Source organism: Myiozetetes cayanensis, unplaced genomic scaffold (assembly GCF_022539395.1).
Source record: "Myiozetetes cayanensis isolate MyiCay16 unplaced genomic scaffold, myiCay2020 scf12, whole genome shotgun sequence".
In the NCBI taxonomy this organism is placed as follows: Eukaryota; Metazoa; Chordata; class Aves; order Passeriformes; family Tyrannidae; genus Myiozetetes; species Myiozetetes cayanensis.
The window spans coordinates 13,397,136-13,424,847 of NW_026086826.1; the positions used below are offsets into that span (position 1 = coordinate 13,397,136).

Here is a 27,712-nt window from a genome sequence, read left to right on the forward strand (position 1 = left end):
TACACACTAAAAAGATAATAATACTAACGAGATAATGGTACTATGTCTATTTTTTACTTCTTTTCCCTGGCATAGCCATTTTCACAGCTTTAGCTTTGGATGCAGCTACCTTGTGCTGCCTGGACTTCTAGTTGAGTCTTTTTCATTTATATTTTCCCTTAAAGAATAAAAAGTAATAGAAAAAGGCACAAATGCCACCATCCCCCAAGATATCACAGCTCAGCCAAGCCCTCTCTCTGCAGGGTTTCCCTCATGGAGCCCTCAAGGACTCTCATCAATAGCTCTGCCTGAGCTGAAGAATTGTTTCTTCCTTACCAATAAACAGCAAGGGGCGGAAAAATCAATTTAGAAATTCATTTTAGGGGTTGCAATACAAGAGGGACATTCACTCGGGGCAACTATGGAAAATTTGGTCATTCCTTTTTTTTTTTTTCCCTGAATAAAGTAAATTATTGTGGAATAAATACACTTTCCCCTTTAGAAAGAAAAGGTAAGAGTTAGGAACAATACAGCCAAAATGTTTTATTTGGGCAATACAAATACAATCAAATCAAAAATATCACAGATTTTCATACATTAGTAAGAAGTTACTGTACACTTGAACAGTTGCCATTTTTTACAGCTAAACAAAGCTTTACCTTTATTAAAATGTATTTTCCTCTCACATAAAATATACACTTTGCACTGACGTATTTTACATCGTACACCTCTCTGGGATAAGAAACAGCTCACGAACAACGCACGACAGAGGCCATCTTCTCTAACCCATACAAGAGTACATCGAAGCGAGGGACACGGGGACATCCTACTGGGCTGCAGCCCCCAAATGGCAGATCTGTGGCTACTAAAGATACTACATGCATCCTAAAATGCTGTACATTGGAGAAAGTTGGTATTGAATCCTGGTTCCAGAGGGTACTTTGTGGTGAGTGTTAAACATGATGACACACCAACCCTTCCTTGGGTTCACATCTCCAATGAAACCCCTTTCAAGGATGTTCCCAATGCCAGAGCAGAGGGTTTGGGAATATAACACCACAGTGGGTGGTTTGGGAGTTTGTCCCCGGAGCCACAAGGTCTGCTCTGTCTGACAGCGTAACAAACAGCTCACGGAATTCTGGATCCACTGGAGTCAATGGAAGTCTTGCCATGGACTCCTGCAGAACAGATTTGAACCCTGCAGTGGTGTTATATTCCCCTTGCAATTAGTAGAACATAAAAGGAGAGGAAACAGTTGTGTGAGGAATGATCCTGGCAGATCGCTGGGATGGAATGTTCCAGAAGAGCTTCCCCGGGCACTACCAAGAACCCTTCGTTCATAATAATTTTCTGAGTTAATTTGGGGAACAGATGCGGAAATAAATACACTCGTCCCTACAGGCTGTAGCTGAGATCTGGGAAGAATTAGGGACTCTGTCAACTTTAGGTTAAGCTAATCAAACAAATGTAAAAAAAGGAAGTGTCGCTGTGTTTTAATCCTGGGAAAAGTTCTGCTGTTACCCTAGGGAATGAATTCTGGAAAAGTGGGCTTGTCCCTGCCTATTGTACAGCAGTGAGGGGATAGGGAAGTCAATGAGTGACTTTGGAAAAAATATCCATGTGTTTCAAAGAGGTTTTATATTTAATTGCAAGTAGGACGATCTGTGTGGGCATGGAGGCAGATATTCCATGTACTGTAGAATTCTGCTTGGAATTGTCTTTCTTGGCTTGAGACCCCCCGAAAAGGCACCAGCCACTTCCTGAGGGTTAGGAGGGGTCAGGCTAACACTCAGGTCTGGGAATGCCAACCCAAGCCTGGGATCTCAAGGCTCCTTTCAAACATCAACTTCTTTTGCAGAGATTGGTCCTGTCCCAGTGCCATGTTGGCTTTACACAGAAACACCCTCCCCACCTCAGCTCATCTCCTGCTGGGATTCCTGCAGGGACCTTGCGATAGGGGCTTGTTTCTTTTCAAAAAAATCCTGCAATCCTCAGAAATAAGGCATCTGTTTAATTTAGTTACTGTAAACCACTTTTTAAAACCTAAAATCCTCACCATACCCTGGCATCTGAGATGATTTATTTAGAAATGAATAAAACCCAGTAAAATATATATAGATAGATATATAAATAAGTATCCTTTGCTACTTGTGACACAATGTACAATCTGCAACCTGATTCTGTAATCAAATACAATCCTCAAGAGGAGCAATGGGAACGTAGGGAAAAGTGACTCAACCATTGTGCATTTACTGTGTTAAATGGCTTTGTCCTCTCGGTGGCTCTGGGTCCCGCAAGGAGGGGTTCTGCACACCCCACCTCCCCCTGTGGAGCCACACCACTGCCACGGGACCAGATCCTTCCTGGCAGTGAGGATCAGATCCCTCCTGGCAGTAAGGATCAGATCCTCCCTGGGAGAGAGCACCACATGGTGGATTGTCAGGCTAAGAGAAGAATGGCTGCACAAGGAATGCGCCCTCAGCCTTGGCTGGATAGGTGAGGAATGCCCAGCCCTGGCTGCCCCTGGAGCCAAGGTGGGGACCTGGCTATGCTCCATCACCCCCCGAGGAGCTTTGGAAATGTGCTTTCTGCACGGCTGCTGCTGATTGATGGAGTTTAAGTGGAATTTGATGCAGTTGGAGTTGCACCAGTCACGGGAATAGATTCCTGCAGCAGTGCAAGGGTGACCAGGGACTGCCACGGGTTTGATTTCCTTGGATTCGCTTGGCTTGTTCTGTTCTCAGTTCTAAACAAGCCAGAAAACAAACACATACAATATGTGATCTTTCCACACAGGTACTGAACGTTGGGCTGGAGGCAGGAATTTTGGCAGAGAAAGGGGGGACGGGTATTGCCCAGAAAGGAGTGAAATTATGGCTCCAAAATTGTGTGAATTGCACATTCTACAGAAACACTTCCAAGTTGGCTGCCCAGAGAAGCTGTGGCTGCTCCATTCCTGGAAGTGTCCAAGGCCAGGCTGGACGGGGCTTGGAGCAACCTGGAATAGTGGAAAGTGTCCCTGCCCATGGCAGGGGTGGAACTGGGTGGGCTTTAAGGCCCCTTCCAACCCAAACCTGGGATTATTCTTGGATTTACTATGAATTCAGGAAACAATTCACCTGTGAGAAAATTGCCCATGCTCAAACAGGAGCAGGAGTTGGCTTTGCTTTTATCTGGATGCTACATAATTTGTCCTGGAATAAAATACAACATTATTTGGGATATTTGCCAATACCTCAAGCTAAATGTTTACAGTCCTGAAATTCATTATAAGTCAGATGTTAAGTTTCCTCTCGTGGTTGAGTTTTTTTCAGTCTGACAATTAATAAAATTAGAATAAATTTACTTAACTAAACTGAGGGAAATTATATAAAAATTATATATATACTTTGGGAAGGTATATAAAAATTATTTCTTTTACATTTAAGGTGTGTGTATGGGATATTCTTCATACAAATGAGCATATTTGTAGTTGTTTATATTCATGCCATGCCTCCCTCCTTGCTTTGGTTCGCCAGTGTGTCACAGTAAGCACAACTGGTGGAAACACTTTGTAATTACTCAGTATTAACTTGCCTATTTTACTGTGCCCTTGGACACCAGTCAAATACCTCCATTTGTAGGTTGATTTTTATTCTTTCACATATTTTAATGTAACTGTTCCAGCTCACTTTCCATATGAAATGAGAAGGGAAGTCCAATATTTACTGTGAATGAATATGGAGATTCATAAGCAAACACCCTGGGCCAACCCTCTCTTTCTGTGGTACAAATCCTGGCAGGGATTGCTTTGTTTAAGCCACTGAGGGCACTTGGCTGTGTTTCATTAAACCTCTCTGATTTTGTATTTATTTTAATAAGACCATTTTATTATTGTGGGTTGTTAGTTCTTACATCACACATATCAAACCTGGCAGGTGCCATTTAGAACATTCTTTTGGAAAAAACTGTTTTATACTTGAGGATTCACCTCAGTCATTTACTCTGCAACAAAAAGAAGACTGGTCTTCTGCAAAAGGTTTATTTTTTAACATTTAAGAGATTAAAATGAATGGAAAATATTTATTTTCATTCATCAACCTTATGTAAAATGAGCCCCCTTTTAGAATTTCCAAGGCAGTATGATGGAATGGTTGGACTTGATCTTGGATGCCTTTTCCAATCGTAATGATTCTGTTATTCTTAATGATTCTGTGATTCTTAATGATTCTATGAATGGGGTCCCAGGAAAAAAAAGGGGGTCAGATTCCTGCTGAGTCCTTCCTGTTTGGTTTTTCTCTCTTTTGAGGCTCATTTTAATAAACAGTTTCAATTTACTCAGGCTCTTCCTCCTGGGAATCTCACTGGTTGTGCTGCACTAACTGGGAAGTGACTCTTCCCTCCGTCAGTGTGCTGGGGACCGGCACCATGGGCTGTCAAATGGTATCTCCAGGACACTCTGGGATTTGCCTGCAGGGGATCAGAGGGGCACAGGGGACCCCAGAGCCTGCACAGCACTGAGCAGGGAAGCAGTGAGACCACTGGAACACAAAGGAAGTGCTGCTCGGGCAGGTGCTCATCCCATGCATCCCAGCCATCCCCTCATCCCTCGTTACACCCCAGCACTAATTCCCCAGCGCTGATTGGATTTCCATGGGTGAAGGGCTGTACAAATGTTTGCTTTCAGCACCAGCCCTGCCATGGAAGCTTTGTGTTCCGAGCGGGTGGGTATTGCCAGGCTCCCCTTCGTGCCTCTTTAATGCCTCCCTGACCCTGTTTGCCCGTAAGTAGCTTTGCCATCAGCACTGTAATTCTGCTGAGTGATTTCGAAAGGGCCCTGCTGGGTGATCCCTGCCCGGCTCCCAGCAGGCAGCCCCTGTTACAGGGAGCGCTGGCTACGGAGCGATTCCATTGCACAGCCCAGCTCCCCCAGCTTGTAATTAAACAGCAAACCCCTGCCGAGGAAAGGTCACCCGCATCAAACCTGCCAAAACGAAGGGACTGGGGAGATGGAACACCAAGCCCACTGTACATTCAATATCCATTCATTACCTTAGGAATTAGCACTTGCCACAGAAGAAAACAGTTTGCAGTGATGCGCTGTGTGGGAGCTCCTGGAGCTTACACGGGCTCTGCCTCTGTGACCTGTGTCGGTGCCACGCTCAGGTGCATTTTTTGAAAGGGAGGCATTAACAGTGCAGTGACTTCGCTCATACACGTGCTTTGATCGGGTGTTTTGAGCCGTGTAATCGGGAGCTGCTGCGTGATTGCTCAGATTGGGGTTTATCTCTCAAGCTTTTCAAGCTTTCAGAGGCTGACAGGGAGATTAAGTCGGGAATATCAGCTCCATATCCTCACCCCTCATGCAAATAAGTTTAACAGATGCAAGAATGCTCCTCTTCCTGGGTGTAGTACAAAATATACCACATTCTTATGTGTCCAAAGCAGCTGTGGCTGCCTGATCCTTGGAAGTGTCCAAGGCTAGGTTAGATGGGGCTTGAAGCAACCTGGGATAGTGGAAGATTGTTCCTGCCCATAGCAAGGGGTGGGACTGGATGGGCTTTAAGGTCCCTTCCAATCCAAAACAATCTGGAATTATATGATTCTATATTAGACCTGATTGGTAGAAAAATATAATCAGAGGGTTGTAGCTGCTTTACTGTGTTCATACACATTCATAATAAATTTTTCCTGTCCTAGAAATGAGCTTTACTCTGCCTCTCACAGAACTCATCCTGTCATCTACTGTTTCTTTTGCATGGGTAGCAATAATTAAGACCTTTTTGAATAATTTGCTCCTTCAGTTTTAACTGGAAACATCTGGGCTGGTCCTTGTCCTGTCCCCTTCTGATGCCATTTGACTGTGGTTCACAGAGGGCAGATGGAGCTGCAGCACCTGCAGTGACACATTTAAATCTGTTTTTTCACAGAATGAATGGGCTGCCCAGGGAGGTGGTGGAGTCCCCAGCTCTGGAGATGTCCAAGGAACGACTGGCCATGGCACTCACTGAGCTGGGTGACAAGGTGGGGATTGGTCACAGGTTGGACTCAAATGATCCTGGAGGGTTTTTCCAACTTTAACAATTCTCTGATTCTGTGATTCTGTGCTTGAGATGCTGGAGATCCTCAAAAATACTGGATTTTGTTATTGAAAAAATTGAGGAACAACTATTTGGCAAAACCCTCTTTGATGATGCTTTGACATAGTTTTTCATGATCTGCACAGGACTGAATTAACCAAAATACCCTTCCTGGTCCCTCTGCAGCATAACTGTGAGCTTTGGTGCTGAATGCTATCCATATTTATCACAGAAATTATATAGGAGTGGAGCAACAACGTTATTGGAATCACTGGCATTATGAAGAAATCTAAACCTGATAACTGCTGAGTAACTGTTAATATTCAACATTGTCTGTTGGTGATGGGAAGAGAGCAGGGCTCATTAGGAAGAAAAAAAGAAATCAAATCCCTGGGAAAGCTGTTTTCCCTCTTGCAGTAATGGCAAACACTGTTAACAGGATTTCTAATGCATGCTTTATTCTCTTTCCTAAAAGTCTGCTGCTTATAAAAGTCCCTTGTCATAGTTGATGTATTTATTGGTAGCTGTGTGTGCTCCCACATGTCACTGAGCGCTGGGACCTGGGGAGCTGCCGCACAAAGAACACTGATGGGAATTGGCAAACCAGACAATGAGGATTCAAAAGTTTTGGGCTCAGAGCAGAGAAAAGGCAAGGAAAGGGAATTTTGGAACAGAGGTGCAATTCAGAGCCAGCCTGGTGACATGGCTCTCTCAGTGTATGTGCCCCACAGAGCCTTGGGGTGGGGACAGGATCTCTGAACCAGGCTCTCCGCTTCCAAATTCACCCTGAAACCCTCAGAGCTGGAGACTGGCATTTCCTTCATTTTCCTGGCCAAGAGGTACTGGAAAGACTATCACTGAGCGTGGCATGGTCAGCAAGTGAAGCAAAAGCTGTTCAAGATTGGGTGGAGCTTGGAGCAACCTGATCTAGTGGAAGGTGTCCCTGTCCATGGCAGGGGATGGGACTGGATGAACTTTGAGGTCCCTCCCAACTCAAACCTTTCTGTGACTCTGATTCTAAAATGAGAGTGAGCACTTTTGAAATATCGAATGGCCATTGGCCATGTGATGTGTGGAATTCCACCAGCACATTGAAATGGATCTTGGGCAGAGAGGGGGTTTTGTTTGTTTAATTTAATGTAATTGAATTTAATGTAATTGTAGATTTTTATTTTATATATGATTTCATTTAATTTCCTGTATTCTGTTTTATTTCAAACCCACAAGCCAGGCCCTGCCATTGCCCCCTGTGAGCTCCATGGAGAGCTGCTGAAGCTCCAGGTCGCCAATGTTCCCCTTGGCTCTCTGTGGTGTTCCAGGCAGGGATCAGCTCGAATGGGCAAGGTGGAACTGGCTCTTAATTCCCCTCATTGTGGAAACCGTGTCTATTTTCCCTGGCAGAACATTCTGAGAATACCTTCCAAAGGTGTCTTCCCCAGCACTGCCATGGTACCCCCAGCAATGCCATGGCCTCGTTTATCCCTCTCCAACCCAGAGCGGCTAAGTCCTGCCCTGGAGGAGTGGAATTACCTCCTGGAGCAGACCCTGGCACTTTCCTCCCCATTCCCATGAGCAGGGTCAGTGTCTCTACCTTCACTCATTTCTCTTTCTAGTTAGATAAAGATTTTACACAGAATCTCTCCTTTAAGTCATGGTCCTCACTTGGCAACCAGGAAGAGTGTGATACATATGGGGAGTTTAGAGCAAGTTATTAACACAGCAAGATTATTTTGTTTATTCCAATTTCACTGTTCACAGCTCAGCACAAAGCCAGGACTGCTTCATAATTCCTAATAAATCACCTTGAAAACACACTTTTATTACTTGTCTGCAAGTATTTTTGGTGTTCTAAGCTATTTTTAGCTCTAATCTCTGCTGCATCACTCAGGTGTTATTGTCATGTTGGCTGCTTAATGCTGAGCTTATTTATTCTTTTAAATTGTCTTATCATATGCAAATGTGCTAAGCCTTGTGGTCTGCATCACCAACGAAAGATATTTTGTGGAATGAAGAACATATGGCTCCAAACCAAGGTGTTATTCAGGGCACTGCTTTGCAAAATCCTCCCTGTATTAGTGGAGTAATTAAAATATAAGCAAGATGCACCAGAACCTGAGGTGTTTTTGCTCAGGGCTCAATATGCTGTTGTATCCTCAGCTTCCTGATTGCTGCTGTGTAAAACAGGAGAGAAAAATCCAAAGTCCATCAGGGCAGAGGAATAATCAATAGTTACAATCTCTCAAAGACAGGCAGTGCTTGTTAAACCTAAGGGGAATGCTCTGTCCTGCGCTACAGGAGCCCAGACCTGGCCTTTAGCTGAAGGAGGGGAGATTTAGATGGGATATTGGGAAGGAATTGTTCACTGGGAGGGTGCCCTGGCACAGGTTGCCCAGAGAAGCTGTGGCTGCCCCATTCCTGGAAGTGTCCAAGGCCAGGTTGGACAGGGCTTGGAGCAACCTGGGATAGTGGAAGGTGTCCCTGCCCATGGCAGGGGTGGAAAGGGATGGTCTTTGAGGTCCCTTCCAATCCAACCCAATCTGGTATTCTGAGATGATTTTATGTTTTGTCTTTCACATAATTTTTCAGCAGAAGCCAGGCTGTAATGTGTCCCGTGGTTCTGGCTCCAACAGCAAAGCCCATTTATAAGAGAACATCCTGTTCACAAATGAGGGTTGATGCCACTGTACCATTTTTGGGCAGCAGTGGTGAGACCCTGGATGTTTCTTTCATTCAGATCATTTCATGCCAATAGGAAGACAGACTCTCCAGAAAAAACCCAGTCCTAACCTCACACCCACCAGATTATTTCAATATATCATTAATATCACCTTTTTATTCTACTGCCTTTTAAAAATTTGTTTATGGCAAAGTGCTCCTGGAATATATTAGCATTTGCCTGGAATAGGATATTTAATTTCACATGCAGGAACTGACAATGCAGCATGGATGGTGCCTCCCACACAGCATTTACTGTCATTACAGTCGCCTACATCTATTAACTTATTTTGTTGATGACTGGGGATGAATATTAGAGAAAGAACTTGGTGCAAAATAAAACCACAGCTGCCCACCACCTGAGAATGAAGGAAAAATGGTATAAACATGGCCTGCAAACTCTAAACTCACTGTTTTGAAACTATCATAGGAAAATTAAGGATTAAATTCAGTTACTTGTTGCAGTGTGGCATGAACCTGGTGTCCAGGAGTTGGACTTTGATGATCCTTGTGGGTTCCTTCCAACTCAGGATATTCTGTGATTCTATTCTATGATGCCTTCAAGGTTTTTCTCTGCTCTGTTTTCTGCCCCTGACCCTTTCCAAAGGCAGCACTGTGAGCACTGAGCAGGGCTGAGGAGGGAAGGAAGACAGAGGCTGCATTTTCCAGTCTGGCAAAAGATCTCAGAATTCTTTAGTGCCGCTGCCTTTATCAGGCAAACTGATTTATTGCTGCCATGGTAAGTCCTGCGTGAACGATGAATTAATTCCCCTTGAGATATAAATCAGAGTCACTGCTGTCCCTCGTGCTGTGCTGTCCCTGCCAGGGCCCTGCCCTGTTCTGTAACACTCCCACAATATCACTGCACTGGAGCCAAGGCTCCCATGATGGCACTGGGGACAAACAGGAATGACCCTGCTGGGACCCTGGTTTATTCTGTCTTCTGATAATGGCTTTTAGCTGAGGGAGGGCAGGGTTAGATATTGGCATATTAGGAAGAAATCCTTCCCTGTGAGGGGGGTGGGACCCTGGCACAGGTTGCCCAGGGAAGCTGTGGTTGCCCCATCGCCTGAAAGTGTCCAAGGCCAGGTTGGACAGGGCTTGGACCAGCCTGGGACACTGGAATGTGTCCCTGCCCATGGCAGGGGGTGGAACTGGACGGGTTTTAAGGTGCCTCACAAACCAACCCATTCCATGATTCCATGCTTTCCTAAGGAAGTCACAAGACATTTTATGAGAAAAGTGCATTAGAGAAGGTTCTGGAGAAATAACTAAAATTGTCTCACGTCCTCAAGGTACTGTTGGAGCAGTGGCCCCACGGTGGGCAGAGGTGTTCCCCTGTTCCCAGGCGTCCCCTGAGCTGATCTCCTCCACAGATGGCTTCAAGCCCCAGTAGCCTGCTTTGTAACTTCTGAAGGTTGGTAATTATTTTGTATCACCACTGACTAAGTTCACTAAGTTCTTTCCCTTTTCCACAATAATTCAATGACTTCGACATGTTCCTATGAAAGGGTGTGTTTACTTTGATTAGATGAACTGTGAATATTAAATTACAGTCTGTACCATTGAATCTGCTCTTTATCTTTTGCCCATTGTCATAGACCAATATTCTCCTTTGGGAAGGCATTTAAGCCTCTTCACAGTGTTTGAAGGCAATGACTTACTTCTCATATTCTATTTACACTGATCTCTACTAGATTTCCACAGGTATAAGAACTTTCAATAGCAGGATCCCCCTTATCTGCAAACGTGGGCAGAGCAGAGGCAGCAAATGGTGCTGGTGATCCCAGGAACTGGCTTCTTTGAGAGTATTGCTAATTATGTATGGTTAATTATGCAGTTTTAAACAGTAGCTCAGGCTTAGTCCACAGCCTTAACATGCACAGACTGTCAGCTGGCTACCTAGGACAGCACCCAGGGCCTTCTGGTTTGGTACAAGCTGTGCTGTACATCACTGGCTTTATTTGCTGCACTCACATTCTCCAAGAGAGGTAAAAATTTGGCACAGCATTGGTTTATAGCAACTTTCCTTTTACAAAAAGGCACATGGGTTGGAGCCTTTAGAGTAACAAATTTAATTCTTATATAATGAATTCAAAGAAGTGCATTATAAACAGGGTTGTTTCACAGCCCCAAGAACTCGGGTGAAGGGAGGAAGAGATGCCCTTACGCTGCTGCTGCTGCTGCGTTGATTTAGAGCTGGTTACTATCTTTTTGCATCTTCTCAGACCATTTTAATATGCATTAATTTCCCAAGCTCAGACAGACACCCACATTGAAATTGTTATATTATCTGTTGGGGTATTTTTAGCTGCTTTCCCATGCTGACACTGAAATATTGGGCCAGCTCTCTCCCAAAGCTTTCTGTGCAGACAGGAGCAGATGTTATCAGTGCTAGCTGTAAACAATCTGATGCTGGTGGGAAACTGAGAGTGGTCCAGCTGGAAGATCTTTGGAGGACACTAATGGGCAATTGCTCCTTGGATGTCAGCCTGTCCTTCTGAATAATGGAAGAAATCCTGCTTACAGAGGCTACAAACCCTGTCCTGATTTGAGTTGTTTTGCTCCTCCTCCTTAGTAAATCTAGGAGTTTTTCACAGGACATTCAAAGTTAAAGGAGCCATAAATAACATCTCCTTGTTGTCTCATTAAATCTGAAGTTGGTGAACTGCTCTGGTGAGTCCTGGCCCCTTTGGTTCCACACACAAGTCTGTTTATTGCATGAGGGATGGGACACTTGGGATGCTCTGGGGGTTTTCCAGCCTGGAGAAGACAAAGGGCTGGCAAGGCTTCCTTGGGAAGCCATAGAGATGTCACAGAGCCCAAGAAACATAAATTCTTCAGTGGATGGAGAGCAGCCCTCTGGAAGGTCGCTGGGATGGTCACATTTTACTAGGTAGCTCCTCACTTTCTTCATATGAGAGATTTCTGAAGTAAGTTAATTACAAAATCTTTACCATGAAATATTCAGGGACACTTATTTTTGAATACCTCAGGTTTAATTTAGGTTCCTTGAAATTTTAATATCTGGCTTTAATATTTAATGCTGCCCTGACAGGAGTATAGAAATTTAAAGTCTATCCTTTGAATGAAACGAATCCTGGATTTCTTTGTGGAAAAGGCTGAGATGGAGAGTTGAGGAAAGGGTCTGTCTTAAAAGGGTCCAGCTCTTTCTTCATTTATCCTACATATATCTATTATATGTATATGAATATACTGAACTTGCTCTGCTCTAATTAAAGCCTCTCATTTATTAAAGTATCTTTAACATGTTTACAACATGGTACCTAAAAATGAGAAGCATTATGATATTTTTTGGGTTGTTTTTTAATTTTTTTTTCTGGGAGAGGGATTAGCAGCCCAATTAACAGACACCATTAATTCATGAACTGCATTTGAGGTGAAATGGGTAACACAGGCTTTGTGAAATTTGCTCAGAATCTCCATTAGAGTCAAGATGTATAAAAGCATTTGGAAAAATATCATGAGCTGATGGGGTTTAGTGTTTAAGAGATGCAGGTAAACCTGTAGCTGGGTGAAAACTGGGTGAAGAAAGGGTTCTTGTTAAAGACAGTGTGAGACTTGCCTGGAGGATTTTGCCACTGCCTCATTCGGAAGGCACAGAAGAAATATCCACTACAGGTTATGGAGCCAAGCTGCTAGGTGGTGAGTGTCAAAGAGCAGGAAAATATACATGAACATGTAAAACAGCCCCAAAGAACTGTGCTCACAAAGGCTCTTTGTGAGAGAGACCAGGGGATGGATAATGGAGCTGATTGGAAAAAGCAGTTTAGGCCAGTTCTACGCCTGCAATTTCCTGAGCTCATAATGCCAGAGTGCCTTTATGGCCACGTTTTATGCACTTAGATGATCACCTTCCCAGCTTTTACTGCCAATCAGTCAGATTTCCATGGGGCTGCTCTCATGTGCCATTATTCTCACAGGATAAGAGCCTGCACAGTCTCTCCCCAAGTCAGCCAAGCTTTCTGTGCAGGTACAGCAGGAGCACGATGTCCCCAGGGATCCCTAAACCTCTGCCTGAGCTGAGTAATTATTTGAGACAACAAGATCAGATACGAGAACAGAAAATCCCTAAAGTCATTTAAAATCCCTGGTAAATGTCTGCACACACCACTCAGTGGGTGCTTGTGGCTCCTTGGAGGGTGGAGCCAGGTGGGGGTCAGGCTCTGCTCCCAGGGAACCAGGGGCAGCAGAAGAGGAGATGGCCTCAAGCCATGCCAGGGAAGGTTTAGTTTGGAGGAGGGAAAATTTCATCATGGAAAGGGTGTTCAGGCATTGGAAGGGGCTGCCCAGGGCAGGGGTGGAATCCCCATCCCTGGAGGGATTTAAAAGCTGTGTGGATGTGGCACCTGGGGACATGGGTTAGTGGTGGCCTTGGCAGTGGTGGAGAACAGTTGGACTCGATGGTCTGAGAGGGCTTTTCCAACCTAAACAATTCCACAATTCTGTCTGACCTAGCTTATTCATCACAATGGAGATAAGGGGCCACGGATCAGCTCTAAGGGCAGTGTTGGCTTTTAACATCCTGTACTTGGAGTAAATTGTTGTAGGGTCCCTTCCAACTGCAATATTCTATTCTATTCTATTCTATTCTATTCTATTCTATTCTATTCTATTCTATTCTATTCTATTCTATTCTATTCTATTCTATTCTATTCTATTCTATTCTATTCTATTCTATTCTATTCCATGGTTTCCAGGGGCTGTGGTGCAGCAGGATGTTCTTGTACAGACAGGTCTGAGGTGGGACAAGGGTGAGCTTGGCTTTTAAAGTATGATGGAACAGGAGACAAACTCTGTCCTTACTCCTGTGGCAAATTTGCTAAAGTGATCTTGAGTGGGGATTTGTCCCTATGAGAAGATACAGAAAGGGAAGTCAGGGGAGTGAGGAGCAATTCAAGGCTTGAAGAAGTTGAAAAAAATGAAAGAGTGCTGAGGCCTGATGAAGGAAATTCATTAGCTCCCGGCTGAATAAGGAACTGTGAATCTCTTTTAATGGAAGAGCTCTGCCAGCTTGCAAAGGAGCAGATGTGCACACAAGATGGATAGTTGTAAATAGTCAAAATACTGTTTTTTGGGGGTTTTCTGCTTTAGTGATTATCTTTTTTCATCTAAAATAAATCCAGATTGTGCATAGTCTGGAAAACAAAATAACAATATTTGGAGAGTGGGAGTGTTTATTTAACAGGTGGCTTATTTAGAAAATGGTTTACTCTTACAAAAATAATATTCCTGGAGTATCCTGCAGCGGTGGTTCAGAACATATGAGAGCAGGGAGGCATTTTGGGGTTATTGCTTCATGTGGGCTCGGGCTGGGCTGGTTTAATTAAGAACATCTGCGGGAGCGCTTTGCTAAGTGCATTTGCATAAATTATTGATAAGAGTTGGGTGCTGTGTCTTTGAGAGCATCACCCTCCTCTGGGGGAGGTGGGACACGGCAGGGGCTGTTTGCAGAGACATCAGGATGGGTTTGCAGGGACACTGGGACGTGTTTACAAGGACACTGGGATGGGTTTGCAGGGACACTGGGATGGGTTTTCTCTGCTGCCACAGAGCCCTGCATGGGCAAGAAGGTGGGTGGGCTCCACCATCACTGAGGGACACTTCAGCAGGTCTATTTCCAGCCTCCAGTGGCATGGGATATACATCCTTGAATGTGAATTTGACATTTGGATGTTATTTCCTGCTCCAGATGTTATGCCTTTACAGGATGTTCCCTCCAACAGGATGCTATTTCTGTTATTTCCCAGGAATTTATCCTGGAGCAGGGAAAAAAGGGGAAGATGCCCCCATGGAAAAGGTGGAGGACAGGAGCTGAGGGCAATCCTAATGCTTCCCAGCATATTCCCTAAGTCTCATTTTTGATGCGAGTTGCTCTTTGTCCCTTAGTCACCAAGTCAAACCTTGGGGTTTGAGGTTTGTAGGCAGTTTAGAGAGATTTTAAGGGTTTGAGGGATTTGGGATTGCAGGATGCCTGGTGCTAGGAGAGCAGCCATTACCATACTGGGAGTGCAAACACATCCTGCTATAGAGTAAATGTATATTCTTTACATGTCTCTACACTGGGTGTGATCACTGCACTAGAATTGGAGCTGAGAGTTGTTTTAATAACAATATTTTGAATTTTCAAGGGATAATTGCACACAGACTTGGCTCGCTCCCTCCAAGCCTTGGCTTTTGTCTTCAGACGGTGTCTCTCGACATTTAACAAATGACAAATGTGTTTTTTTTTCCCAATATGCGTTTTATTAACCCTTCGAAGGGCACTGGTGCCATCATCACTAGGATGATCTTTGAGGTCCCTTCCCACCCAAACCAGTCTATAATTCCATGATGAAGTCGCTGGCCTGGTACTGAGCTGTACCTGCATCACGACCCACTGGGTTAAGTTTTGATTTTGCTTTTCTGCCTCAGCCTGTAGAAAGGATTTCTTCACACAATATTTGTAATCTATTGATGTATTAAAGCACTTGTCACAACTCCCAGGTTTTGCTAAAAGCATGAGCATTAAATACAGGTAAAACACCTCTGATGACACAGATTATGAACACAATAAGTGATTATTAAATTATAGTGGCCTTAATTCTTGCCATTCCTGTGAGGACTCACCCAAGTATTTACCATTATGATTTGTCATTTACAGCAGTGGTGCCATGATTTTTGGGTGGGAGAAGAATTAGAAATTGAGAAAGTTTGCAGATGGGGGAGGAAGGTTGGGTTGTTTTTTGTCTGAATTGGCCAAATCAACACTCATAAAGCAGATCCTTGCTAAAGGGGTTGAGATGCCAAGTCTGAGAGGAAGAGCCCATCAGCAATTATTGCACCTTTCACCATATGGCAAAATAATTACTTTGCACGAGCATCAGCTTCATGAGGAAGCAAAGAAATGAATTGTAATTCAAGATCAGTTTGTCAGGAAAATGAAGATATTCTGAATGCCCAGAACAAGGTCTCGTGTTCTCCGTGGGGGTCTCAGCTGAGAACCAAGACAAGTCTCCCATGGGCAAGACCTGCAGTGAAACCCTGTCCCTTCCCATCCTCTGGAAGGAAATCCTCCTCCTCCTTTTCCCTTTCCCCTCTCTGAGAAGGCTGCCTCTCTGGTGGCCATGGGGGACAAGGGGAGCAGTTCCTTCAGCCACAGACCTGCCCAGAGACCTGCACGTGTTTAAACCCATTTCAGGAGTATTTCAGTGCAAATTTCCCTACTCCCTTCTGTTCATTAACCTTTCCCGGAGTGCTAATTCTGCATTCAAACAGAAGGTCAAAGCCCTTAGCTGATTTTTTTCAGGAGAATTAAGTGTCTTATCTGCAATCTTCTGGAGAGAAATACCACGCCAGGAGACTCCTCAGAGCCTCTTGACTGCACTGCCGCCGTCGCGCTTCCTGAGGAGCCACAGCTGCCAGGGGAGCGGCTGTGCCGGAGCCGAGTCGCTGAGCATGATTAACTTTGGGAAATTAATTTCTTAAATGTACCCTCTTATATCGTAGCCTTTTGCAAAAAGGTGCTTAAGGCATTGAAACAGAGACCGAGACACTTATTGAAGCTCCCACGACAAAAATGGATAGACTGGAAAAACTCAGGTGTCTTTTCCACACCGTGTCTCTTCAGCCATCCCTGCCCTGTTGCAGCTGAGGGAAGGGCACTGTCCCCACACCCCACCCTCGAGGGTGGCAGAGTGCATGTGTCCAGCTTGGGTAGGGAAGTTTGGCTAAGTCAGAAGGACGCCACAGAACTTTTGGGTTTGTTTGAGTTGAACTCAGAGCACTTCTTGTTAGAGACGGTGGGAGCTCAGATCTCAGTGCACAAGGAAGGACACCCTGTTGTCTTTGGTGGATGTTTGCCTGATGCCTGGTCCTGGCTTTAAGGTCCATGTTATGGGTTGGGAGCTCAGTCTGAGAACTGCAGCCTCCTCCTCCCACTCCCCTGCCTTCCCCTTCTCTGTGGCTGGGGAGAGAAGGGCACCAGGTGATGGAGACCAAGAGACAGGGATCAAGATATGAGGACCAAAAGATGGAGACCAAGAGACATGAACCATGAGATGAGCATCAAGACAAGCACCAAGACACAGGGACCAAAAAATGGGGACCAAGAAAGGGGGGCTAAGAGAAGGGAAACAAGAGATGAGGATCAAGACACAGGGACCAAGGCTTTGGGAGCAGCACAGGGGAAGGCGTCTTGCCCCATCACACCATTTGTCTTTCTGCTACTCATAACACAAATGTGGGGAGCATTTGTGCACCTGTCTTGCTAAAAGCCATGTAGAAATGAGTCACAGGGATTTATGATCTGTAATTTTTGGCAAGCAGACATTAAATCCTCTTTATATAGAATATAGTGGCAAATTAGACCCATTGCTCCCCTGGCCCAGCCTCCCAGGCTCTCTGTTTTTAAAAGGTTGGGGGGAGGTGAATTTGCAGTAGTTTCCTCCAAAGTTAACTTGGTTTTTCTTACGGTAATACATGTAAAAAGGTCAAGGATAATGAAGGAAACAGTGAATTCGAAGTTCTGTGGAAGAACAACTCAGTGCTTTCAGCAATTCACTTAAATGGGAGAGGAGAACCAGTTCCTTGAAGGTTTTAAAGCTTTCACAGCCTAATGAACTGATCTGCCTCCCACAGTTTCTGCTGAGCCCAAATTCCTGCCAGGAACTGTCTCATTAGGCTCAAGTGGTACAGCCAGCCTGTCCTGCAGCTCCCACTGCCTTTCGCTCTCCCGCCTGTGCCACGGCTCCACCTGGACTGACATATCCAAAATATCAAACACATCTGAACGGCTGCACCTCCCAGCCAGAATTAACCACCCCGAAGGAGAGGAAAGCCTGTTTTATATAAAAAACCTGGATACATATATACAGAATGGAGGGAGGGAAGTCTGGCCCTGCCATCTCACCCTCAGCCACCCACCAGAAAACAAGGCTGCTGCTGTTCCAGCTCATCTTGGAGGGTTATTCTCACTTGTGGTTCACATTTAAGTCGCTGTCGTGGAGGTTAATGGGAGTGATGTGCTTCTGACTCTAATGGGGATGAGAAGTGGGAAAATGATGTTATTGCACATAAATCGTGGTGTGTAATGTGCGAATTGTGTTTTGGTTTGGGCTGAAAAATAATAAAGAGAGGGATGAATGAGCATTAGGAGAGAACAGATTTCCCCCTCTAGATACTGAGGAGAATATTCATCATCATTACAGGCAGTTTGTTATCTGGCAGCATAGAAGAAGAGGGTAGGAATAATGAGGACTCTAATATTTGGCTGATAAGAGGGGAAAGTCCTGTGGCTGTCGGGGCTGGAGCAGCACTCTGCTGTCCCCTCCTCCCTGTCCTTAAATTCTGGCTGCTGAAGAAGTGTAATTTATTCTGCTACTGGGGACCAAGGTGTACCTGCCTCCCACTGCCTGGGGCTGAGGCGCTGAGGGATTGCAAGGAAATCCCTGTTAACTGTGCTGGTTTTCACGGGTGTTTGTGGGTGCTTCAAAGTTCACTGTGTGGAAGAACCCAGTGCTGTGCAGGGAGGGAGCCAAGGAGAAAGTCCTTCCTGCATTTCTCCCATCACCGGGATGGCTCTCGGCATAAATTGACTCCAAACCTCGGATAACTCTGGCAGTCAGGAGTTGTGGAGCCAGCACTGTGCCATGGCTGCAGAGTGGCTGGGGACTAAAGTGCACCCATTGTAGCTCCCCCTCAGAGACCCCACAGCCTCGCTGAGCTCCTTCCCAGACAAAGACAGAGCAGCCAGAGTGGGTGGGAATCACCCCCTAATCCCCATCCTGTAATGCAGATTTTCATCCTACCCAGTGATGGGGAAGCTTAATACACCCTGAAATATGAATGACTGAAAACTAAGCTTATGAGAAGTGGCAAATGTGCTGATCTCCGCATTTTTTAACATGAGAATTTTCTAATAAAAAGGAACCTTGGAGCTCTTCATGAATTAGGCATAAGGGGATAGGAACAAACAGGTACGTGCTCAGCGCTGAAGGTGCCCCTGTAAAACCTCCTGTGCCCTTGCTCAGACAGAACTCTTGGAGCAGGATTTACTGAGAATCCCTCACAAACCATCCCCAGACTCTGTGCCAGTGCCTTGGCCTGGCTGTTTCCAGTTAGATTATGGACTTTGCCAATTACAGCATAAATCCCCTCCCTTGCCCTCAAAGCTCAACAGAGGAATACAAATAAGGAGCAAACACAGGCCTGCCCCTGCCATGGTCGTGCTCATGGCTGGTCAAATTCAAAGCAAATTCTTCCCTCCCACACCAATACTGACTTCTCTGCTCTCCATATTAAGGCTGAGTGGAGAATTTTTAATTCCTGGTTTTTTTTTTTTTTTAAATTCTATTTTTTTGTAACATATTCTTGTTTTAAAGGATTTTGTGTTGCCAGCAGTAGCATGGAGTGGGGAGGTGGCCCCATCCCTGCAGGATTGGGGGGGCACCCAGGCCCCTCACTCTGCCCCAGCTCAGGGCCACCTGAGGGAGTTGAGTGTACAAGGGGACATCAAAGGGGATGTGCCAGGTTTTGGGTGGCACCACAGCCCCCACAGCAAACCCTGCATTGCCAGTGCTGAAGTGTCAGGCTAAACTCCATACTTTTTCTAAACTTCCTCACATATATCAGTTTATGCAAGAATTTAAAAGTTATTTAAGATTCTTATAAAAGAAATGCTTTTTCTCCCCCCTTTTTTCTCCAAAGAAACAAAGCCTTCCATGGCAGCTGTGAAATATGGATTATTTACCTCCAGACTGGGCACAAATCTGACCCAGTCTTAGAAGTAAATGCATATTTAGTCTTTAAGGCATATTGTTTATCCATGTAAATACATATTTTGGTATACACATTCTTCATAACACAGTTCTGTGGACTCAGTGGAGGTTTTGGTAACAGAACATTTGCCATTGTCTATCTAGAACACTTTCTCAGAAAATGTGCAAAAAAGCAGCTGTCACTGCGATGGGTTTTAACACTCCTGTGTCTTAAAAACAGCAACGATTCGGAAAAAAAAATAAATCTATTGAACAGTTTAAAAAAAAGCTATCTAGCTCTGATGGATCCTGCCAAGTTCTAAACCCTTGAGGAACAAACTGCATTTGTTGCAGAAGTTGTTGAGACATCCTTTCATTGAGTATTAGGATCACATTCCCGACCAGCAACGCCACTGCTCTGCCCCGGAGCCTTGGGGGTGGCAGCCCCGAGTTACTGCACAAGAAGGAACTTCCAGACTTTGGGGGTTCCAATGTGGACAACAACCTCGATATAAACATTCAGCTAAGCCATTTATTTTTTGCATTTGAAAGGTGGGAATAAATATAATAAGATTTCCCCGACAGATATGAACATTATGGGTCAGAATTTTGAAGAACATACACTCAAACAGTTGGCTAAAGTGCACCCCACAAATTACAGGGTTGGAACGAGATGGGCTTTAAGGCTCCTTCCAACCCAGAACATTCTCTCATTCTACAGTTCCTAAAATGTGGAATGTTGTGTTCAATTTGCATCCCAGCCCATTTTGAGAGAACACTCTGGTAAGTCCCAGCCTGTACAATCACCAGGTATTCACCAAGCATCCAGCACGGACGGATTCAACAAGAACCAAGCGTCTTTATTTGATCCACTCTGCCTCCAGCTCCAATCCAGCCATAATTGAGGTTGCAGAGTCTCAGAGCACCTTCAGGAGACTAAACTCTACAGACCCTAAGGACACCCATCCCAGCAGCCTCATCCACCCACCCCCTCAGCTCCCTCAGACAGCAACCCCTGTGTCACCTAAGGAATGCCATTGGCACCTAAAGATATTTGGGAATTTGGCTGGATTTTTTTTTTCTTCTTTTTGACCTGACAATAATTATGTCCCCCCCAAAGTGAAAATTCAAACATAGGACTAAAAACCTTGTACCTGTCATCCAGTGGTTCTACCTGGGCCGAATGCAAACAGTCAACACTTAACTATGTATTATGTTTCCATATTTAATAAAGCTGCTGTTCATTCTGTTCTGTTGCTGGAAAGATCAGGTTCCAGATATCAGGGATCCCTGGAATGCAATATATCACCAAAATGCAGGATCTGATCCAGCCACAGCATAGAACCACCTCTCAATTCCACAAGAGATGAGGCATATGGGTTGAGTTATCCCTATCCTTGTTTTTTTCTTTATCAAACTGTACTGCCACGAATCTTCCTGCAGCACCACTGTTTCTAGTGAATGGATTCTAAAATAGAGCACTTTAAAGCTGCAATACAATAGAGATCAGAGTATCAGGGTTGTGTACAATATAATTTGAGTTGAATTTGTACTCTTTCCTTACAGAATGGATTTTGTCATGTTATTCCAGGTTTTAAAAAATGCCACATTTCTGAAAATAGTGACTGCTTAGCACACAGCTGCAAATAATGCGAGACATAGTTTGGTCTGTCACTGAACCTGCAAAGTGACCCAGGACATCTCTTTGGAGTCAACACACCTCTGTTTATGCCCTTTACCAGCAACTACAACAGATTCACTGCATATTCTGGCTGCACATTGGGACAGCAGATATTGAGTGTAGCAAAACTCAGAGTCCTCCTTGATGAAAAAATGGGATATCTGTGCTGAATTTGGGACTGTTGAGTACACCCAGGGCTCAGCTGGTGCTGCTCTCTGCCAAAACCTGCTGTGAGGAGAATTAATGTTGTACTGTAATGTTTGTGTCTGCTACTGGAGCTCATACACAGAACATGGGAATGATCATGGTGAGAAGTGGGGGCTGCCCCACCCCTGGTAGTGTCCAAGGCCATGTTGGACAGGGCTTAGAACAACCTGGTCTAGTGGAAAGTGTCTCTGCCCATGGTAGGGGGTGGGACTGGATGAGCTTTAAGGTCCCTCCCAGCCCAACCCAGTCTGGGATTCTGGGATAATGGTTTTGTTATTCGTGTCATGAACAGTTGTTTGAGAGCAAGTCAAGACCTCTTGGGGTCACCAGGGCATCTGGGACTCAAGGACTGTTGGCCACAGTCATGCCCCAGCAAGCCCCACAGATGGCAGTTTGAAATCAGATGTAAACTGTGAGCACATTTCATGTTAACACTGTCCAGGGGTTTTAAAAAATAAAAGCAATGTTATGCACTGTTTTGAAACTTGATCTTCATGGGCTGCAGGACTAGGAAATGGTGTGGGGGGACTGCCCTGCTGGGGGAGGGACCTGCACAGTGTGAGCACAAGTCCTGCCTGGAAGGATGATCCTACCGTGGACGGCAACATGCACTTCAGTACCATTACTGGAGCAACCTCCTTTTAATAGATATATGTATATATATATAAAATTCTGTTTGATACTTTGTGTATTTTCAGATATCTAAGATTTAAAAGCATCCTTTATCATTGCTAAATTAGCCAAACCAGTACAAAATTAAGTGCAAGAAAAATACCAATTCCCATCAGTTTTGCCAGTAATACAAAAGGGGACAATTCAGCTTCTGCTGTTTACAGTCATGTAGGAATTTGGATTTAGGATGAGTACAGGAAACCTTCCTACATTCAAAAGATGCCTCAAAATAATTTGTGTTCTGTTTTGTAATGAGAAAACTAATTTTTACAGAGATCACCTACTGGTTAGTGGTGGTGGAGGTAAAAACAAAAAGGACTTGGTGCTACCCTTGACCTAAACCCTGCGTCTGGAGCAGCTCGTGGACCTCCTGGAGATGGGAGAGGAGGTTTTCCTTGTAGCCTGTAGCACCTTCATCCTCAGCTAGAGATTTCTTATGCTCAAAAGGATGCTTTAGCATTTCCCAAAACACATTCCAGATTTGTTGGAGAGGAAGAGGAAAGTCGTGTTTCATGAAGGCACAACCATGCTGAATTTGCAGGAAAAAGGGAAGAGAACAAAAGCAGTACTGCACAATGCAGTTATAATACAAGGCTCATTCTTGAAACCTGAATATCATGCTAGAAGAAAATCTAGATATGTGTAATATTTTGAAGAAGTACTTTGAAGGCAATATTATTTGATTTTTTTTTTTTTACTCAAAAAAGAACAAATGCTTCTGTGTAAATGTGGAGAGAATGGTGGTCAAGAAGGGAACTGAATGTTTGTATTGCAGCCTTAAAGAAGCACATTTTTACTGCAATATCCTTTTTTCTTTTGTAAACTACAGTCTGCAACTCAGCAGACCATGACTGAATGCTTTTGAAAACTTGTCGATTACAAACATGAAATCACAATTAATATCCTCTAAAAGTAATTTCAGAGTTCTCACGTCTTAAAAAAGGACAATGTGTACTGCTTCACAAGGTAATGCAGCTAATCAAAAAAAAAGGAGGGGAATTAAAGTATTTACATAATGAGCAATTCTACAGAAGGCGATCATCCCCATGTAAGCACGGCTGATTATATCCCACGCTGCTTTTAACAAACTCTACCAGATTGGAGCCAGTCATCAGCACTCTCAGGGAATCCTTAAAAGCCTTTTATGGGTCTTTACATTTAGTGCAGAATGATGTTCTTCAGGTAGAATATGCTACTGAGGGAGGACAGTGTCAAGACAAGGTACCAGCAGGAGAAGAGGACTTCGGCATCACCGGTGATCCCATACTGGGCTGTACTGGGAGCTGCAGAGAGAAGGAAAAGGGGTTCAGTGAAAATTCCCACCAAATTCTTAGCTTTCATTAATTCTTCTAAGATAATACTTAGGGCAACAGAAATATTCTCCTGAAAACAGAGAAAACACTGGAAAAGCAGCCCAACCCTCCTGTCACCCTGCTCAGGGAATATTCCTGTTTGTTTAAAGAGGATAAATTGTTTTTAAGGCAAGCATTTAAAACTGGCAGTACTTAGTGTCAGATGAGTGTTTCATTTTTAACCATCAGAATAACTGATCTGTTTCGAAGTTACTGAGCATTAAGATCTACAGTGAAAGCAATGAGAGGGGACTAGATTTAATTCTGCTGGAAAGCAACTCATTTCCTGCCTAAGTCTAAAAGCCAAAGTTTGACAATTTTGCTCAACCAAAGACATTCCTATGTATTTCCAGTCTCTTTGATGAAATTTTACTTATTTGTTTACCACAAAGTCTTTCTCAAATTCCTGAGTAAATAAAAACTAACATGCAAAGAAAGGGAAAATACAAGAAAAATATAATCCTGAATTTCAAGTCTTGTTAAGTCCAAACACTGGAACAGAAACGTCCCTTTTCTGTCTGTACAGAGCTCAGTGCTATGAGCTCTGTTTTTAATGTATGACATTAATGTAAGTGATACAACCAAAACCCATTTGGTTTCCCCCCATGCAGAAAGGTTCAGGTAATAAAACCAAAACAAAACAAGATTAAACCTGATTTTGCAGCTTAGTTTAGTGACTGATAACCATGACTAACTGCAGGACAGGGCACTCTCCTCCTCACATTAAAAAGGGGCTTTCTGGGCGAAGTCAGTGTGACAAATCAACCTTTAATTTATTACCAGACCCAGGCGAGGCTGCTGGAGCAAAGCACAGGTGCTGTTTCATTTTATGGTATTAAAAGAGTTTCCTCAACTTAAAGATAATTTGAACTATGGTAGCTATAAAAGCCAGCGGAAAATTATGTAAATCTGATTTCCTGCATATGAACCAGCACTGTCTTTCTAAGGCTTATTAAATCATACCTGGATTGTTTCAGCACAAAGGTACGAGGTGAGTTAATGAGGGAAAAAGACACTGACTTGGGCAGATAATAGAGAAGAGTTATGGTTCCCAGAGCTGCCTAACCCGGGGAATTTGATGGGAGAGAAACCTGAAGGAGAAGCAAATCTGGAGAAGTTTAATTATCAATTATGATGTCACAGTAAGCCTACTGCATGACATACAGCTTAAAATATTGTGCTTGGCTCTTAAAAGGTCTTAAAAATTAATAAGCTTCTGCAGTCCTTTTCCACCTCAGAGTATTGAATCACTTTTCCTATGGCTCCCTGAATTCTTTGCTGTTCCTAACTTAACAAAATTCCAGAGATTTTTTTTTGGTGGTGTTTCACAAACTTGAAAAAGTAAACAAGCTTTTACAATTTACGAATTTAAAGGTTCTTAGCGTGGTCTGCTCAGCCCTTCATCTACAAGGAGTAATTATTTTGGTAAGTAATAAGCAGCCCTTGCTTCCATGAGCATTTGCATGTGCAAGGGCACTTTGTTCTTGGATTGCTAATTTTCATGGTGTTTTTGATGGTTCCCTGTGTCAGACTAAGCCCTTATTTTAGGAATAAATGAAAAGGTTTAAACATTTGAAAATAGCATAAAACAGCTGCTTTCCCCCCCTTTGAAATCTTACCATGTCATTGTTTCACATACACACACAGTCACAGTCTTAATATTCATGGAGGAAGATAATGGTGCAGGTATGTGTGATTAGGCATTAAATAAAGCTGGAATTATTTGAGTCTGTGATTACATCTGCAGCTATCCTGGGTTTTTACATAATCCCTGTCACCACCATTACAACGGAGCATGACATTTAAAACTGATTTTACAGCCTGTGAAGCTTTTGGTGCACAGAGAGGGGAAGGAGCAGTGGTTGGGCTCCAGAGAGTTAAAGATCCTCCTCCAGAACAACATCTTGGTGACTGTAATAGAAACCAAGGTCAAACGGTCTGGTTCCCCTCGTGCTAACCCTTGTGAAGGGTCTGGAGCACCACAAGTGGCTGAGGGAGCTCAGCCTGGAGAAAAGGAGGCTCAGGGGGACCTTCTGGCTCTCTGCAACTCCCTGACAGGAGGGTGGAGCCAGGTGGGGGTCGGGCTCTGCTTCCAGGGAACAAGGGACAGGGAGATTGGAAATTGACCTCAAGCTGTGCCAGGGAGGCTCAGGTTTGACATCAGGTGGAATTTCTTCCTGGAAAGGTCCATGCAGCCCTGGCACAGCTGCCCAGGGCAGTGGTGGAGTCCCCATTCCTGGAGGGATTTAGAAGCCATGTGGATGTGGCACTTGGGGACATGGGGCAGTGGTGGCCTCAGCAGTGCTGGGGAATGGTTGGACTCGATGATCTGGAAGGGCTTTTCCAACCTCAGTGATTCTGTGATTTTATGAGCTGGTGATGCAAATTCAGCTGAGTCCTGGTAGTGATACTTTAAAACACCTTAAAAGACAGTGAATTTCCACCTAGAAGAAGATTAAAATGAGCTTGATGAAAAGTCTGATGTCTGAAATATAAAATGACCCAGGATTTAGAAGACCTAGTAAGTTTAAAATGTCAGCTTCAGTCATGGAGGGGCAGTAATTTTCTTTCCTGCTAATGGGTAAGTCATTAAATGTTCCTCAGAGCCTGAGCAGCTGCATCCCTTTGGGTGAGGGAGTAACATCCAGCTGAGCCACACACACAGCAGCACCACTGAAGAGCTGGGAAGAGATCATGGATTCACAGGCTGGTTTGGGTTAGAAGGGACCTGAAATGCCATCTCATCATTTACATGCAGGGTCAGCCCTGTGGAAGGAAAAATCCTATGACCGATCCCAAAGTCCCAGGTGCACATCTAGGATGGCCACGTGCTCTTATCAAGCTCTCTTTTCTTCTAATTTAGTGATTATTCTACATAATCCTAATGTTTTATACCAGCTAGCAGTTGTGAAAATATTTAAGACACCCTTAGCACAGATAGGATTATATTCAGACATCTCTCCTGGTGCTGAATAGAAAGGAACAAAGTACTATTATATCAGTATCTCTAATTAATACAAGAGATTAGGAGAAGTGCTGTGCTGGAACACACAAACCAGCATTTCCTAACACCAAGGGCTGCATTAACCAGAAATAATTATAAGCTTTAATGCTGATGCCGTGTAGACAAAAGCACGGACCCCTTTAGGTTGTCTGAATAAGCAAGACTAATTCTGTTAAATGGATTATGCAGGGAGATGTTAATAAGCATTTCATTTAACTATATTCAGGTTAATCATTTACTATAGGAAAAGCTTAATAAATTGGATTTTTTCATGCAACATTTAAAATATCCAGCAAAGGAAGGAATAAACTAACTCAAGGTCAAAGCAGGAAGAAAAAAAAAGATGAAAACGACTGGGCTGTCAAAAATGTTCTTTTAAAAGAGAAGATTGTGAGATAATGGGCCTCGGAAGGCTCAGCCGAGTCCTGGGATAACATCTCTACATATTGTTACACTTGAAGTTAGTTGAGGATTTATGGCTGTGCAGGAGAAGGTCGACAGTCTCTAAAAGATCTGTTGGAAGGGAGTGGGTGATAGAGGAGATAATCAGCATGGAGAGCTCCAGAACAGGCTTCAGAGGGCTCCAACCAAAGGGGAGCTTGTCAAGATGAGAAACATCCCCCTGTGCCTCAGAGGCCAAGGAGGGTTGGAGAAAGCTTGACCTTGGGAGAACAAAACCTTAAAGTCTTGTCTAAAAATGACTCAGTGAAGACACCGATTTGTTTAGTCTTATGCAAATGCAATCATCCTCCAGGCTGAGAGACAGGAAATTCACTGTGATGGAAAATTCACTAGTGAAGTTAAAGAGATAAATCTGAAGGAGGAGGCCCTTTTGAAGTGTGTGCCAGATGGAGGCTGTGATTAAACAGGGCTTTGACCATGATAATAACACTGGAAAACGCTGAGGATTTTAGTAATGTTGAAATGCAGTTGGACCGTGGCTGTGGTGGCTGTGGTGGCTGACAGGTGCATGTGGAGACTGAGAAGGTCCTCTCCAGTCTCATGTCCCTTTGTTACTGGCATGGGTTTTTTTTCAACAAAAAATTCCCCCTTTTGAGGTCACACCTTGAATCCTGGGGTCAAATTTCAGCTGCTCAGGACAAGAAAGACATTGAGGGGATGGAATGTGTCCAGAGAAGGGAACGAAGCTGGGGAAGGGTCTGGTGCACCAGGAGTAGTTGAGGGAGCTGGGGGGGCTCAGCCTGGAGAAAAGGAGGCTCAGGGGGGACCTTCTTACTCTCTACAACTCCCTGACAGGAGAGTGGAGCCAGGTGGGGTCAGGCTCT

At 44.1% G+C, this 27,712-nt stretch overlaps 1 protein-coding gene and 1 long non-coding RNA gene across 2 annotated transcripts in view; both read right to left on the reverse strand.

Moving 5' to 3' along the window:
• Positions 1 to 497: 497 nt before the first annotated feature.
• LOC126635329 (uncharacterized) overlaps positions 498 to 27,712 on the reverse strand; it is a 494,663-nt gene continuing 467,448 nt past the window's right edge. Inside the window, exon 2 of the long non-coding RNA XR_007627670.1 lies at positions 498 to 13,123. This is a non-coding gene — a long non-coding RNA (uncharacterized LOC126635329). The remainder of the gene's footprint in view (positions 13,124 to 27,712) is intronic.
• The window catches only part of NEGR1 (neuronal growth regulator 1), a 232,562-nt gene continuing 205,347 nt past the window's right edge, over positions 498 to 27,712 (reverse strand). The window contains exon 7 of the mRNA XM_050306397.1: positions 498 to 23,353. Within this exon, the coding sequence (XP_050162354.1) occupies positions 23,229 to 23,353 (125 nt within the window). The 3' untranslated portion in view covers positions 498 to 23,228. The remainder of the gene's footprint in view (positions 23,354 to 27,712) is intronic.